The sequence below is a fragment of the Drosophila takahashii genome, chromosome 2R (genome assembly GCF_030179915.1).
Source record: "Drosophila takahashii strain IR98-3 E-12201 chromosome 2R, DtakHiC1v2, whole genome shotgun sequence".
In the NCBI taxonomy this organism is placed as follows: domain Eukaryota; kingdom Metazoa; phylum Arthropoda; class Insecta; order Diptera; family Drosophilidae; genus Drosophila; species Drosophila takahashii.
This window is the reverse complement of record NC_091679.1, coordinates 38,765,218-38,782,944: the sequence shown is the minus strand read 5'-3', so window position 1 is coordinate 38,782,944 and position 17,727 is coordinate 38,765,218. Positions and strand designations below refer to the sequence as shown.

General features: G+C 41.7%; 1 protein-coding gene across 1 annotated transcript; it reads right to left on the bottom strand.

The window, feature by feature from the left end:
* Positions 1-697: 697 nt before the first annotated feature.
* Spn47C (Serpin 47C) lies at positions 698-2,198 on the bottom strand. The gene is made up of 3 exons (XM_017147190.3): positions 1,237-2,198; positions 1,029-1,173; positions 698-969 (listed from the first exon to the last, which is right to left on the bottom strand). Exons 1-3 carry the CDS (start codon positions 2,113-2,115, stop codon positions 845-847), a joined length of 1,149 nt encoding a protein of 382 aa, XP_017002679.2. The 5' UTR covers positions 2,116-2,198; the 3' UTR covers positions 698-844.
* Between the last annotated feature and the right edge of the window lie 15,529 nt (positions 2,199-17,727).

Genomic DNA, 17,727 nt, shown 5'->3' with positions numbered 1-17,727 from the left:
AGAAATTACTTATTTTTCAATTGTTGGCCCTTGCTGGCCGGAATGGCATTTGGCATTGTTGTAGCCGCGCCGGCATTGCCGTGCAATCTTGATTACTGTCAGTGGCAGCAGTTGTATTTAAAATTGGCTAACAAGTTGGCTTCCCTGGCTTTTCCCGGGCAAAAGAATCCCGACGATGCTCGTTTGCAGCCGCTTTTCTCTACTCTCACGGGGGGTAAGCATATTTCTACTGGCCCTTTTAAGTCCTTTGTGGCCGCTTTAAGCCGCAATTTCTTTTATAAAATTTTTCGTTTTAGTTGTTTTGTATTTATTGCATTGATATAATTATGAAATAAAATCGGAGACCATAGGAAAAATTATTTAATTAATTGGACAAAAATAAAAAATAAAAAAATAAAACTTAAATATAAATAATTCTTACCTACTTCAAAATATATTACTTTTATAGAATCTAAATTTTAAAAGAGTATTTAAGTGTTTGGTCTTATACCCATTTTGTTCAAGTTACTTTTCATTTGGTTTGGCCAGCCGCCGTTTCTTTGTTGCCTTTCCCCCATTTCCCATCCCCTTCTTTTCCACTTCCAACCTCCCACCCTTTTCCTTACATCTCTCCTATCTGCGAATTTTCGCAATGATCTGCCTCGGCAGCCATGTTGCCATTTATTTGGCACCCCAAAATCTCTCCACCGCACAAATGTTTGCCTGTGCCTGCTGCCTTTTTGTATTTCGGATGCATTGTGTACATTTGTTTGGCAATAATTTGATGTTCATTGGGATACAGCCATTTGGCCGTGATTGCCTGCGGGCCATCACCATAAAAATATTTGCAAAACTCCTCCCGCAATTAGGGCTTAATGAAATGGCCGACGAAGTAAACGTTTTTCTTGCTGCGGATGGCGAAAACGAATGGTCGGTCGGCCCGGAAGACCTTGCGATCCGGATTCTTATAGAAGACTTCGGGTTGGACATCTAAATATATAGTTAAAATACAAATAACTAAAAAATATATGCTTTTAAATTTGTTTTACCCGTTTCTGGAGCTGTTTCGCAACCTGTTTCGGTAACATTTAGAAATAGTTTGTGCCTGGCCTCCGAAATCCTTTGTGGTGTTTTTTTGGCAAAGAGGCCACTCAAATCCGCTTGGCCAGGTTCAAAAATACGACTGATTCCCAGCTTAAATATTAATTAGATCAATCAGTTATACTTAGCTATCAAAAATGTATATAATTTCCTTACCTTCTGTAGTGGAACTCTAAGATCTATTTCGCACTCGATCTTGAATTTTGGAATCGTCACATCCACTTCGTTCATTAAACTCTTGGCGGCCACCTCGTTCATATCAAGCTGCCCAAGTTTTTCCTCCAATTTCGGCAGCCCGTCGATATCCGTGGGCAGAATGATCATCATGGTCAAGTTGGACTTCTCAAAGGGCAACTGGAGTATCTGTGATTTTAGTTTCTTGGACTCGCCATAGCGAAACTGGCCAATCTGACGCATCATCGGCGTTTCCATCCGCTGGCGAGGATTGATCCAAAAGTCTTGAACCTCTGTAAGATCCTGAGGAAACAACTTATCCCATTTGGCTCGAAAGAACAGGGAGTTGACCAAAATAACACTAGACACGAGATTAAAGACATCAGGGGTGAAAAGATTCCTCACAGTGTAAAATGTTTGCTTCTCCATCCACTTGTTGACTTTTTTAATTGAATCCTCGGGGTTTAGGTAATTTAGAGAGTCAGCCTGAGCATTAAAGAACTCCATGGCCGTGGTATTAAATTCAGGTCGTATTTTTTCCTCCTCATTTACGAACAAACGGGTAACCAATCGCAGGGCAACTCCTTTTTTCGCACAAGAACACTCCTCGCTCCAGGATTCGGCATGTTGTTTGGCGATTTCCGACTTATTGGCCACGCCCAAAATCAATTTGGAACGCAGTTCATCCGCGCTTTTCCCGCCGGCCCCCATGAAAACCAAGGTCATGGCACTACGGGCAGCAGCCGGGGAAACCATCATGTTCACGGGGGGATCTTCATCGTTTAGGACGCGGAAAAGATTCCGGGCAAAGACTATGGGACTGGCGCTTAGCGATGGCAAGGTAGTGCCCCCATTGGCCATCGGAATCAGGCAGATGATCAGGAAAACTAAGCAAAAAACAGGCACAGGCAGGTGTGATTTTCTATAAATTGTAAAGACTATAAGTTACAAGCTCACCCCATTCGCTTGGCATGTTGCGATTCAACTAAATTGCTCACTGATTTTCTGTTGGTAATTAAACAATGGGTTGTGGGTGCTGAGTCACCAACTTGTTCAAGAGCATCTCTAAAGATTGAGGCGCACCCAAAACCGGTTACCTTAGGTCAGCAATTAAACTAAAAAAAAAGTACACACGAGAAGCCCTTGGCGCTTCCGCCAGAATTTTTTATATATAAATAAATTTACCTTTAGTTTTAAGTTAAACCGTTTAGGAGTGAGCTAACTTTATTGGATGAAAAGTTGTGGACTTTGGATGAAATACAACTAAGGGTTCGAATGGGTTCGTTGTTTTTTTAGATATCAGTATTATTGTAATGGAAAAGTTTTTAGTTGGCCGTTGACGCTGTCATTGTTGTCGGTTGCATGTGTTTTCCTTATTGTTTATTGTTTAGCCGGGTTTGTTTTGCCCGACTCGCATCGCTGCCAATTTTTTGTCTCGATTGGCAAATATTTTCGCAGCCCTCGAGATGAGAGGGTCGAATTGGGAAAATGCAGTGGGGCTTGGCATTGTTATTTGCATGCCACGACAGCAAGTCAATAATGTCGATGTATTGGCGGCTCACCAATCGGCCATCTCTTTCTATTGACAGCCGTATGTGTAAGGCCCTCTCTTTCTATTAACTCTACGCTATCCCCTTCTCTGTCTGTTTATCGAGGTATATTTGTGTTTATGCGGGAGTGACTTAAATGATGTCTACACATTCCTAGTTGACAGTGAATGGAGCCCCCCACTCTACCCGTCTCTTTTGGCTTTGTTCTAGCCGTCTCTTTCTGAGAAAGAGGGAGACTGCAGTTATGCATTGCTGTGCACAGATTTCGCGCTTGATTGCTCTGCTTATGCGCCTGATGCGTTTTGTATTTATATTTCAATTTCATTTCGTTCACCTTTTGACGTCACGCTCTCTACATGTCTAGGCACCTGATTTTCTCTGTATGCTGAATGTGTGTGCGTGAGTATCTGTGTGTGCCTTCCATTCAATCATGCATTTGTTCATGCACTCGGCTGGCGCAAATGAACAAATTTCACGTCTGATTGAGCCATTTAAGTGCGACAACTCGCCTGCCTAATCGACCCCCACTCGCCATTTGCCGTTCTCCATTTTCCCATTTTCCATTTCCCATTTACCAATTTCCCATTTCCCCAATAGCAGGCAATTTCAATGGATTTTACAAATGCGTTTAATTTGCAATATTTTGATCGCATTATGATGAGCCGAAACTTTTAGCCATAATGCAATTATAATTGAATTCTTTTGTCTTTCGAGAAGAAGAAGGCAAGTTCTTCCTTGAAGTGCGAATTCACTGGGGTATCAAATTCAAATCGCGCACTAATTGCATTTTCATCAAGTAGCAAGTAGCAAGTACCCAAAGCGCCCCAAGGTAGGCAACATATTCGACAAGGCTTCGAAATTTTCAGTATTATGCGGCTTTGATGGCTTAGGCATTTGCTGCGAGAATGAAACAATTCGCCAAACGGCAAGTGGCAGTTGGCTGGGTTTTCCCAGGAAAATGGAAGAGAAGGAGGTTTTTCCCACTGCTAGCCAGCAACAGCAGCTGCTGCATTGGAAACTCACACAAATTTTCTCGGCTGCTGCTGCTGCCCCCTTCAGGCTATCATTTTCGATTGCGAAAGTTTCTGTGTGCTGTGTTGCGGTTGCCGCGCATCGAGAAGTACTCAGCCAACTAGTTTGCGGCCCAGAAGGAGGGAGAACCCGAACCCGAACCCTTTCAACCCAAAAACCTCCTTGGAGTTCCTTAGCGCAGACCGCAATAAATACGAAATGTTCGCTAGAATATTGAGCAGCAACCTCGACACAATCGACAATGGCGAATTGATTGCCTCGACTGAGTTTCGGGAATTAACCTTTTTGCCCGGCATATGGTAATTCGATTTGATGGCCAAATCAATGTTGCAACTGGCCTTGCCTGTAACTCTAACTCGAACTGAAACCGAAACTGAAACAGAAACTGGGCCTTCAGTATTCTATTTGCCCAATTCTCAATCGCTCTGTCCATCGGATGTGTGACTTTGCAGCTTTGTCCATTTGATTTGTGGTCCATTTTGCAGTTGAAATCAAACAGGCAGGCGGAATTTGGCAAACAGTAAACAGCCGACTAAATGGCAGAGTGGGCAGTGAGCTGTAAGCTGTAAACTTTAACTGCAAACGGCAAACTGCCTTCGACAATCGAGAATCGACCAATGTGTTGCAAGTTGCAACACGTTGTCACGCATACGCACCGTTGCACCGATGGGAGTGGAAGGCCGAGAACAAGACGCACAAGTCAAGCTCAATAATTAATTGTTGTGCCACACTTGTGCTGCAATTGAAATTTCGCATGGGCAACGATATTCCGATATTCCAGAGACGAGAGACACGTAGGCACACACCTGTTTATTTATTAATTAAATCATTCATTGTTCAATCAAACTTCTGGGAATTCTATTTGCTGTGCACTCGGTGAGGTGAGCACAAGTCCCCGAGCTATTGTCGCAGGCATTCATCATTTAATTAGTTGTACAGTTTGTGCGGGAATTGTCTGATTTGCGGTAAATGATTTCAATAAATCAAGAGCAACAGTTCTTTGGGCTTTGGGTTTGGGTTGAGTATGAGTATGGTTTTTGCTCAGAGCTGTCTGAGCTGAAATCAATTGATTTTCCTCTATTTCCACAACGTTTGCTCTTTCTATTCTCGTCGCATTTTTTCTCCCTGCTGGGCTGCTGATTTCTGTTTATATTTTTGCGAGATTTCTACAATTTGTTTTTCAGTGCTCCTTCAATTTTTTTGTTGGCTCTACTGTTTCCGTTTTTCTCGTATTTTCTTTCTCTTTTCAGTTGAGGCAAAATTGTTTGTATTTGTTTAGGCTTATGGCCAAGACGATAAAAACGTCTCAAGCACAGACAAATGCCCAGAGAAAACAAGTGAATGGCGCTGACTTGGCGCAATCGAAGTTCGGTTACTCTTCAGAAAATAAAACCAAATCAAATTGAATGGCGGAGAGGCTATTGTTGGATGCAGTGCAATGCAGTTAACAAGAGTTGCTCTTAAGATATGAATTGTAGGGATAATGACCATAAGCTGAGAGCTTAGATATAATACAAAGATTTGTACATTCAGCAGAAATACAGAACTAAATTATTGCACTTTCCAATTTGTATTCTCTTTACTCATAGTGTTAATGTATTATGATTAATGATTTAAAATATGAATAGATTAGAATAAATTAAAATTTATTATTCAACTTTCTTTGTTTTTTAGATATTACCTAAAGAGTATCAAAAAGCCTGCTTTAAAATAAAAACCCAATTTGATGTCTAGGCTTTACTCCGGATTGGAGTGGGATATACCTTCCTATAGGTATTACGTTCGGCACACTGACATGTGTGTTAGTACTACCAAACACATATAGGGAGCCACGTGGAGCGGCAAGGACATTTACAAATACATTTACAGATCCAGATGGAGAGAGTTTTGTAGTAGACAGTGGAGAGCCTCTCCAGCAGTCACTTCTATAGACATTGGCTAAATTTAAACAGCACAAACACACACACACACACATCCAGCAGAGCTGAAGTGAAAAGCGAAGAGCTACATTTCCTGTGCCTTTCTTCGATTTGATTTTTCATTTCCGCTGCAAATGGTGACAAAGTTGGAAATCTCTCAAAGGTGAGTGGTTCGAGGGAAAGGGGCGTACCGAGGGGGAATAGGTGGAGAGGAAGCCTGTGCTTGACTATTTGTATGTTGTGTTGATTTCTCGTGAAATATCAATACAAGCCAAGCACCAAAGCAAACAGAGCCGGGGAGATTTGGAGCTGCAAGGGGAAGATAAAGAGGAGAAGGAGTCACACATCCCGGACTTCGTCCACTTGAGATTTCCAAGTTGCAGCCGCTCAAGTGAGCCGGCGAGGATTGTCCTTGGGCTTCCGAGCACGGAGAAAAATCCTCTTTAATTAAAAATTAAAATTTAAAATTGAAAAAATTACAGAAACTTTTACTTTATTTTATACACCCAGAAAAAAAAATGACCTAAAATGTTAAAAAATGGCCTAGAATTTAGGTAAAATTGGCCTAAAACTGGAGCTAAGTCCTTGAATGGCCTAAAATTTAGGATTGTATGACATAAAATGTTAGGCCATTAATGGTCTAAAAGGGGGTAATTTTTGGCCTAGATTTTAGGTAATTGGCTGCCTTTAAAAAATGAGAAAACCCCTATCCAAAATTTTAGGCTTTCTTTGGCCTAAAAATTTGTACTGAAAAATGTTTCATATTATAAAGTAAATACAGAGAAATTTATAGCTAACTCGAGGTCAATGTCGGCTTAGTCTTCAAGAAGTCGTCATTATTCCAACACACAAAAACGAGCGAAGAGGCTTCACTGTTCAGCAGTGAAATCGCTGTTTTATTCAACGATCGAAGCGGGTTACCATGCAAGCCGCGCTATAACTGGTTGGGAATTATAGCGTCGCTAGAACGGTATCAGAGTTCCGTGCAAATTTATTTAGGTAAAATGCATTAATTTTAATGCCCACGATGACCTAAAATATTAGGCTATACGGGACCTAAATAGTAGGGCAAATATACCAAAAATTTAAATTTTTAGGCAGTACATGACCTAAAAAGGAACTTTTAGTCCATGCATGACCTAAAATGTTGTCCATCATTTTTCTGGGTGTAGTTTTAGATTAAGATTTATTTTTATTTTTATTATTACTAATAGCAAAAAATAAACAAAAACAAATAAATCCTTTTCTAGAAATAAAAAAAAATAATGTTTAAAATGTAACACTCTTTACTTTTATATAATAAAATGTTCCAAATGTTTTTTTATGTAAAAATAGACAGAAAATTTCCAGCTGACTTTCTGACCGCCTATTATAAATATCTCCTAAAATTTCCCGCTGTGTGGGGAAATGCGAGGGTACAGGCTTTAGTGGGCAGCAGGAAATTTAAACAAAGCCAAAACTGAATTTAGCACCTCAGATGCCAGCTGCGGTGGCCGTTCATAAAATTTGGCTTCCAGCGACCATTGGACCCTAGACCAAAGACCAGTGACCACAGAACCGGATACGGAAACGGCTCCCGAATAGGGAGCAAAATGGGAGGGAGGGTCAGAGTTCGAGGGGCAGGAGGAGTTAGGCACATGGACATGGGTTCGGCAAACAGTTCTGTCAACAGTGTCAATGACAATCATTAACACAAATCAATGGGATTAACAATATTTGGGTCCCATACGCACACAAACACACACACGCAGAGGGAAAGGGGAGAAAAAGTGGGGGTGGGGTGAAAGGTTGAGTGAAGGCAAACGCCATCATTCAACTTTTCCGACACCAACGCAAAATGCCAAAAGCGCTGCAACCGCAGACGTGGCTCAAACACACACACACACACACATTGGGCACCCACTCACATCCTTACACTCACACAAAGACGTACAAATCAACATGACAGGCGCAGGACTTAATCCGAAAATAGTGCAAAGTGAAATGAATGCATGGGGAAGGAGAAGGATGCCATGTCGAAAAATGGTCAGCACTTAATTTCCTCTCCTCCAGGATCCCCCACTCCCCCCTCTGGGTTTTCCTTTATTTTGCATGTGAGCCTCGCCTCAGTGAAATTTAGAATGCCTTGTACCCCAACAAATTTAAAGACAAAACCGTTTTGGGCTCCATCTTCGATTTTGGCCGAGTGACAACGGTGGACAATTTGCGACATGGCCACAGTTGTGCGGCCAAAAAGCAACCTCGAAACAGGCAACCCTAAGCCACTCCATTCACCCCCGACATCCCCTGTATACTGGTTCAATAACTATTCGACGACGACCACGTCCTCAGCAGCTGTGTCCTTTAAGCAACTGACGTGGCTGAACCCGTAAATTCTTGGCGGCCTGTCACAAGGATGCCTAAAGATGATCTCGGAAATGGGAAACTTTAATCAGGAAATATTTGAGGGTTCAATAAAAGAAAATAATAAATGGGTTCTGGCGAACTTATAAAGCTATATCTCTTTAAATTAAATTCCTGGTCCTAAAAAGAAATGATATTTTTCAGTTTAAAATATTTTTTATTGTAAAAATATTAAATTTTTGTCTTAAATGTTTCTTATAAATTCGTTCATAAGAAACTCGTCATCACAACGAACCAAACAGATTGCATCTCAGTTTATTCCAAATATCATTATTAGTAAAAGCATTCTTCAGCTCAAAATCAAACATTAGCCGCAATAAGATAGGATTACCCAAAGGCAATGATTTCGGTTTGTTTAACAACCTCCCAAAATCATTTTAAACTTGGCCAAAAACCAATGCATGGCTCAATCGAAGGCAGTTATTAATGCACTGCTCTCGACCAAAATTCCGTACAAGTCCCAGCATTGAGTTCTTGTGGCCGAATGGATTGGCGGTAAATGCAGCCGGCTCGCCAGTGGTAAAATGCTTTTAATTAATTTACTTAGCAGCTGGAATGTCAACAGCAGCAGCAGCAGGAAACAAAAAAAATGAGGAAAATAAAGGATGACAATCTGGCTGCCGAGTGGAGTAAAGAGAGTGAAGTTGTTGGGCCAGCCGTTGACTGTTTGCAGTTTCTCACCTTTGTCGGGCACGCACGAATGCTTCACTTAATTTTGTGGCCCATTCCCCTCCCCCCTCCCAAAGGCTTTTCCCCTCACCGGGAAAACATGTCCTGCTTTTGGCCCAAGCATAATTCTCTGTCAATGGCAAACATGTGCCAAACTTTTGCACCGAAATTTGTTAACTGTCAAAATTTGAGAGTGTCTCTAAGGGGAGGGGTTGTGACTATGTGTGTGTTTGTGTATTTTGGAGTGAGGGCAAATCATGTAAATGCCACAAATTTTCCCCAGAAAATCTCAATGTCTCTATAAGAGTGTGTGTGCTCGCAGGTGTTGGCATGCTTTTAACTTTTCAACTGTAAACTGTTTATGTGCATAGAGATTTTTTTCAGCAATCTTGCAACGGGCAAAGTTTGTAACCCGGCACTTGACTGGCGACGTGTGTGCGTGTGCGATCCGCTCGGTGGCCATTAAATAAGTTTGGATTGTCATGGCAACTGCAATGGCAACATTGGCGCATAATTAAGAGCCTTCCCGTTCTCCGTATCTCCTTGGCTTTCTGCCAACTAATTGATTTGTCCGAAAAGGCAAAGAGATTTCGTGTTTTGTGTGTTTGCAGCTTCAAACCGAATGACAACGCACGTGCGCACAGCTATACAGAGAGAAAAATAATTGTATTTACTCATCAAATAGCCATACTCTATGAAAGTGATTGATAAAAGACAAGTAGTTTTTAGTTCTCCAAAAAATATTTATTGTAAATATAAAATAAAATTTTAAAAAATTGTTTCGTGCTTATTTAATATGTAAATTATTCTGGAATGGGATACAAATAAGTAAATAACCTCTGAATCTTGAAAAATTAGAAGATCAGAAATGGTAAAGTAAAGTTAAGCTACTAAGTTTTAAAACTAATCACGTTAAGTACACATTTTCTCTCTCTGCAGGACTTCATTAGTGGCAACAGGACCTGGACCTTTCGCTTTGTTCTACGTTCCGTGTCCAGTGCAAGCTGATTTATTCATTAGTGAGCTGACTTCTTGCCCGGTCCCAAATTGACGGAGGCCAGGCGACCAAGCGACCAAGCAACCGAGCGACCAACCCGGCGTATAAGCAATCCGCAAGTGTTTTGCTTCAATTATTTAAACAAAACTCCAACTCGAACAGTGTGCATATGACAACTGGAACTTCTTCTTTTCACACTCACCTTTTCGACCATTTTGTTTAGACTCTCGCCAGTTGCATGCTGTGAGCGAAATGCCAGGACGGAAGTCACCGGGATGCAAAATCCGGAAATGTGGTTAACTGTAAATGCTGGACGCGACACCAAGTGCGGGGGTCTCGGGAAGAGGGGAGCCTGTTACAGAACGGAAGTGTCGTTTGACTTGACGCTGGATTCCGTCAGATTCCCCATCCCCATTCGCACTCCCTCCCGTTGGGTGGGAAAGACCCTAAACCTAAAACCTGGGATTGCTTAGTTGGAAAGGGGGGAGGGTTCTTGATGTTGTTGTCAACCAGTTAATGGTCCATTGTGGCCTGTTTTTGCCGACAGGCACAGAGAGACTGACTGAATCGTGCTGAGCTGCTGGCAGGCTGCAAGTTTTCGCGCTTTCAGCCAAAACCGCCGCCACTTGCGGCCAACGCGGCGTATACTTAACGCTCCTGACGCTGCACGGGGGATTTTTGTGTTTATTTAATTTCTGTTGATGAACCCAAAGAGCCACGCAGACTGAGGTGACTGCCAGCAATTAGCATAGAAATTACAGAAACTTTTTCACCCGCTTTCACTTTTTTATTGCTCACAATTAGGTTTTATTTATGTACTTTTATAAAAATCCCTTTTGTTACTGACTGAAAATGAGTAACTGAATAAAAGTAATAAAGGTTAAATAAATTTAAGGAAACAGAAAGTTCAAAAGCAACAAGTAGTATATCTTAAGCGTTGCTGAATGACACTAATTTATTACAACAAATACGTAAAAGCTGGTTGCTTATTGTGCAGCAGTTGCGCATTTTATCCGATAACTTTCATTAAATCCTTTTTTCCATTCAGAGAATTTTAATTTTAATAAATTGATGAATACCAAAAACTACATCTGTTTTCATTATGTTTATACACGAAAAAAATAAATACAGATCTTTATCATTTCGAATGCTTTTGCCTTAGAATTCTAATAAAATTGGTTTTTGCATGCCAAAAATACCAGGAAATATTTATTAACTTTCTTTAGTATTTCGAGAATTTTAATATATAAACTATTTTTAATATTAGTGGTAAAACTTGCAGAACTTACTGTCAAATATCAATATTGGTTGGCCAGAAGTTTTGCTTACTATAAATTGATAAATACGAAAAACTGCGTATATTTACATTACTTTTATTGCTTTCACTTTCCAAAGCATTGGCCTTTGAAATCCAATAAAATTGGTTTTTGCATTACAAAAATTGTAATATGAAAAATATGCAATAAAGGGGACAAACTTGTCAACCGTCAGCTCGCCTTCTGTCGTAAATATTTAAAGTGAAATTTGAGCTGCTGCTAATTAACCATAAAAGGCCGGGCGGTGCTGCTAAAGTATTTCGAACAAAAAGAGGTTATGACAAAGTTAAACTTTCGTAGCTGGCTGGCCGTAGTTTGCCAACTTTTAAGCGGCTTGCGCCGAATTATTTGCTATTTATTTTGCATCGTTTTCATGGAGTGCGCACGGGTCAGTGGCAGAAACTCCGGAGCGTGTCAATGTAAAGTGACTCCATAATTAAGCAAGCAATAAAAATGAGACGAGACGTTGCACAAGCTGCAAAAAGTGAAAAAATGCACAGAAAAAGGGGGAAAAAAGTACGGGCGAATAAACCGAAGCCAAGGCAAAGTTATGAATCTCATAAAACTTTCGCCATGGGCGGAAATGAGTAAGCAGGCTGTGGGAAAAACTGAAGGGCGCGGGGCCAGGGGGCGTGGCTGAAATGTCGCCGCTAATGACCGGCTGGCCATGCAGATACTTATTTCATTTCTATTTGGCCCTGCAAAGAAAAAAATATAGAAGGAAAACAGGCAGCTTACCAGAAGGCAGCGGAAGTTGCACGAAGCCCAAGAAGCTTCGCCCTCTCCCTCTCCTTTTCACTCCCCATCTGGCTGTCTCTTTCCCTTGTTATCTGCTTCGTCCCTTTCATGTTAATGCAGTTGATTGGCGCCAATTATGCAGGCAGAAAGGGGCGTGGTCGCCACGGTCGGTATGCCATGCTAAATGCAGCTAACGTGTGTCCAACACTCATGAGTCACAAATTATAGGCCGAATGGAGACACTGAGAGAAAAATATATATTCTTTGAATCATAATTTAGTATTAATTTTATTCAAAAGAATTTCAAATTTCAAACATTGGAAACGCAATTTTATTTTTTAATTTTTTTAAGATTAAAAGTTTAAAGTTAAAAAGTATATTAAAAAAAAAACCAAAAAAAAATTTTTTTAATAAATACATATTCTTTAATATTAAAAACTTAGATGCTTGTTTTAAACTAAATTAAAACAAAATGATTATTTATTTAAATATTTCTCAAATTGATCACCCAAAAGTATATGGTTTTTGCTATAATTAAGAACTACTACTATTACTTAGCTAAGTGTAACAAGAAAGGGGTGAAATGTAATAGTCACGAAATTGATGGGGGAAAAGGAGCTGGTCAGCCACTCACCTGAGTTGATTTTCGGACAATGGAATTGCTTTAAGCTGGATAATTAAACGCGCCTTCCCCCACGGAACACTAAATCGCCGCACTCAAACGCCCCTTTTACGTGCCACGCCCCCTCCCCCTCGCCCTTCCGCCCCCTTGATGATGCCAACGAACTGCAGGCAAAAGTTGAAGCTAAAACCGAAGATAAAGCTGAAACTGAAGCCCAAAATGAAGCTGGTCATGTGCCATTTGGGTGAGCAAACTTTCAATCACGTAGCGTTTAATTTCCCAAAGAGAATTGTCTGTGTGGAGGATGAGTGCCACGCCTCCGCGGCAACCCATCGCCACCGCCCCCCATCAGCATGTGCTATTTTGGCTGGCTGGCACTGTTGTTTGTGCCATCAAATTTAAAAATTGATGAGCATTCTCGCACTGTTTTCGTGAGGATTGCGTTGCCAGAAATCGTTTCGGCCCCAGCGAATTTCTGGCTGTTGTTTCGATTTGGGTTTTTGGTTTAGGGCTTTCTGATTTCGGCTCTGCTTTGTTTCCGGCCAAAACGGGCATGGCATGTGAGCAGCAGCAGCTGCACGAATGAATGCATTCATTTATTCGTTGGTGCGTTGATTGTTGACGTTTCACGCGTACAAACATTCATAACATTCCTGGGAACGCACACCGGAAGGCATGGAAAATATTTATTTAAATTTATTAACACAGCTGCGAATAACCCCAGAGCCTTAACAAATGACTTGACACGATTGTTATTGAAAATAGTTCAGTTTTGGCAAGGCGATTAAATTTATTACTCCTATCTTTCTAAGACATCTGCTTTTGGCAAAAATATTTCAGAAATGCAGATTAAATAGGAAAATAAGTGCGATGCAAGAATGAACTTATTTATTCAACCGTTTTTGACAGAAACAATTTAAATGAATTTAAAGAATTTTCTGTCTGGTGTTTAGGCAACAGTTAATAATTGATTTAGTAGACCGGACTGAAACTTATTCAAAATATTATTATTTAGTATCCTTTAAGCCTACTTTATGTCCATTCATTGCTTTCCCTTGTTGGACCATCCGATTATTGCAATTTTTCTTCATTAACTTTTCCCGCAACTCATTGAGCTCTCAATAAACACTCACAAAAGTCTGCTGGCCGCTCTTTCAGGACCTCGGCGCATTCATGCCATTGACAAACGAAGGCCTTCCATCTGGAAGACCGCAGGATGGTTGTGCAAATGTAAAATGTTTGAATGGGGCTCGAGTGTGGCCAGAGCACGGTTGAGTGACTTGCTGAGGGCCGGCGACTCGTGAGTGTGACCACCGTTGCGAATGCAGCAAGTGTTGCAGCTGCATTTGCAGCAAGTTTGCTTTTGGGTTAAGCCAGCGCTAACGAGCAAAAGTTGGGGATACCCTTTTCACCCCCACCCCTCCTCATCCCCTGGTCAGTCACCAGTGGAGCTCCCTTTCCAGCTGTTATTTTTTTCCCGCCAAAAACTCTATCATCTCACTCCGTTGGCGAGCGAAAATTGCAACTTTTGTGTCAAGCGCTAAAATTACAGCACAAGAATGACGCAAAGGCAACAAAGCGAGAGAAGCGGCAGTTAAGGGGTGTAAAATGGGGTAGAGGGGTGGCTTTTAGCTCGGCTTTAAGAGCTGTCATCTCGTGCGTTGCCTGCTGTGTGCGTGGCAGCGTTTGAAATTACACCCAAAAGGACAATTAAGCATGAAGTATTTATGTGCCGACGCTTCGCCAGCTGAAGAGTCGTGGCAGCAGCAGCATCAGGAGCAGCAACACCAGCAAAAGCAACACGAGCAACAGCAACATCGGCAAGTAGCAAGTGGCAAGTGGCAGCGATGCGTTGCCATCATCCTGTTGTCGTCGGAGCGGCCTGAGAAATAATTTCATTATGCTTGCAACTTAATGCCAACTTACAGTTTTACAGCAGCTTCTTCTTCTTTCATCTTTTTCATTACTGCTGGCCGCATGACTTTGCTTTTAGTTCTTAGCCCTTTTTAGTTGCTGCCGGGGAGCAACAGCAACAGGAGCAACAGCAACAGCAACATCGGAATCCCGAGCTGGACAAGCTCCTTGCCACTTCTCTTATCCACGGCCGACTTTATTATGCGAGCTCAGCACTAAATTTTATTGTCAGTTCATGTCCTGCTGAATTATGTAGCGCGGCAAAAGCAACAGTAGCAGTAACAGCAGCCACATCGGAGAAACACGGGGAAAAATAAATAAAATAAAGCAAATATTTAAATGTGTTCACCTAAACCTTAAATGAAAATTTAAAAGATCATTGAAATAATGAATACAAGGCAGATGTATACATAAATGTAGATAATACCAATTAAATATCTAAAACTTTTTACAAATTTAATACTACTAGAAAAATATATTTTATATATATATACAAATTGAAAATATATAATGTTATCTATATCTTTCTCAAAATATGTACTAGTAATATGTGAAATGGTTAAAACAGTAAGAAATTTATCTGTATAAATTCCGGAAATATCCTGGAAATATATTACCATAAAATCTGTTTGGTTTCCTTTTTAAGATATTTATTTATAAATAAATAATAACTGCTTAAATTAATTATTTCTCCCTGTGCAAGGGCACAAGCTCGTCCAGTAAGCCGGGCAACATTATCATTGTAATGCATTTTGCTTAGCTCTGACTTGACTTTTATGCATTCGCGAGCACTCAACAAGCGCGCACAGGGCGGATAAGTAACGTTCTGGACCGAGGCTGACTGAGCCTTATTAAAAGCCATCAAAGCCAGATTCCGAAACGTAAGAAACGGGGGGAAAGGTCGGTGGTCGAGGGGCAATATGCCTTAATTAACATTTGTCACTCCGGTTACAAAGCAGAGTTCGCCGAGACTGATTTTGCACACAGGCGCATAAATTGAATTGTGCATTGACCTGATTCGGAAACGAGATGAAGGAAGGAAAGGGAAATGGGATTGGGATTGGGAAATGGGTGCAAATGGCAGAGCACAAATTTAAGCATATTTAGTAAACAATTTTAATTAAATGCCCGGCCGCAGCTGAGGAGCGAAACAAAAACTATGCACATTAATTTGCGGCATTTTACTTGGAGTTGATGCCGCTGCCACTGCTTCTCCGGCTTCTTCCGAAGCTGCCACCGCCAAGCCACACCAACTTTTTAATTCAATCCTCAAGCAGCCGAACTTGGGCCCTTCAAGGGATGCGATGCTGGCGGCGGCCTCTTGTACATGCAATTTAATTTGACAAATTTGCTGAAAATAGTTTCGACCAAACGAACGAACGGAAAAAAAAGAACTCACAAAATAGAAGAGCAAAACAAAAGTTGACTCCGCAAACATTCCGTTCCACTCGGGACTTTGGCTAGCTCATTAAATTTTCCATTCCATTTTTTGAGCGCTGCTTTTGCTGTTTTGTGTGCAGCAAAATGTTGCCATGGGCCAGGGGCCATCGGCCATTGGTTAGTGGGTGGAGAATCCCACGGGCTTTTGGCCCGGCGAAAAAGCAATCAAAAGTCAATGGGCAACACTTAAAATGTCGATGCGGGCGCAACATTTTTTGCAGTTGATTTATTTATTACTTTAGGGGGAGAAGAACGCGAAGAACCCTTGCCATCAGGGACGATTGCATTTCGGGTGGTCTGGGTTCGAGTGTTCGAGGGCGTCTAGGATCTTTAAGTCAATGTGTCTACCTTGGAGTCGCTTGCGTTTGCCGGTCACGATTTGAGGGAATTTTTTATATTAGGCTCTCTCGTTTATGTGAAAATTATGTGCAACATACGAGGGTGCCGCTTGCCGCCTGCAGCTGGGGGAAACTGCAACATTTCAAGTGACAAACCTGGTCGCCCTGGTCCTCGGTCCACGTACTCAAGCTCTCAATAACCGCCAGCCAGCCAGCCATCCTTCCAGCCAGGGCGAGAAATCCAGGCACGTAATTTTAAATGGCTTTTACTGGCGGCAGTCAACTTAAACTTTTGCGCGGTAGCCGGCATTAGCCGACTGCCAGTGACAGTCTGTCCACCCGGCTGTCAGACGACCGGAAACGCTGTCGATGGCAGTGTTAAATGCAGCTGCCACACACAGTGTAAGTGGCAATATGAGTTGCAGATGGGAGATGGGAGACGGGAGATGGAGATGCCTCCGCGGATGCCCACAGGCGATGCGGCAAGTGCAAAGGCAACGCCACTAACCGCAATGTTAACGGCCATATTAATGGCACCTTTTTTGAGCCACCCTGCACCACCCTAAACCCATGGCAACCCTAGCCCATCAACCGCAAAGTGGGGGAAAAGTCTGGGGATACAGCTGCTTGACTTTGATTGCACGCCTCATCAGAGTTGCGCCGTGATTTCCGCCTCCTGAGCTTGGCCACAATTAACTGCCTTCAAACGGACCACGTTGCGTATGAGTGATGTGAAGTGTATAATCCGGTCAGCAAGAGAAATGGAAGCTGGAATGCCGGGCGACAGATGAAAATTATTGTGTTTTTATTACTACAAGAAAAATTATTTAATTTAAATTGAGCATCGAAAATTGGGATAAAATTTGATGAAAAATGGGATAAAGGATTTATCACAAAAAGGCATTTTTCGTCATTTTCCTGAAAAAAAAGGTGAATTTTTTTTCCGGTTTTTTGTCGTTATTTAAAATGCTTTATCTGGAAAAATAAGTTAAAGACTACAGATTATTAAAAATTTATGCCACCAAGATAAATAAATCTATTTTGTGAGCCAGCCCAAAGCTGTGCTTAAACAGAACTTCCGGTTGAGCGGTTTTAGATTTCACGTTCTAACATTTGACTGCTGGGAGCACAATCAAGCATTCAAATGGCAGCCCGATTCCGCGGATCCCCGAAACCAAAACCAAAACCGAATGAAGAGTCCAAAGTCCAGGGAGCAGCCACAATTCAACATTCAATTCACCTTGAGCGAACTTTTGGCCGCGCCGCCGTCGAGTGCATCATTTGTTATGGCCCAAACGTGGCCAGACAAGACAATGCAGCACGGTTATGGTCGTGCCACAACTATATGCCACATCCACATATATATATATTTCCACAGATAGCTGATTCTGGAGCAGGAAGCGAATGCCTAACCAGGAGTACGTGACGCGTCACCGCCGTGGGGCATGCAAAGTGGTTGCCTATGAATTATGAATCGAAATCGGAATGCGAATCAGTTTCTGGCTGAGGAGCAGCCAACAGCCAACAGCCAAAAT

Excerpts from the sequence above, each read along its gene's own strand:
- Spn47C (XM_017147190.3), bottom strand. The coding sequence starts at position 2,115 with ATGGCCAATGGGGGCACTACCTTGCCATCGCTAAGCGCCAGTCCCATA. Across the intron at positions 1,174-1,236 it reads TTAGAGTTCCACTACAGAAG|CTGGGAATCAGTCGTATTTT; the intron begins GTAAGGAAATTA and ends TTAATATTTAAG. Across the intron at positions 970-1,028 it reads CGAAACAGCTCCAGAAACGG|ATGTCCAACCCGAAGTCTTC; the intron begins GTAAAACAAATT and ends CTATATATTTAG.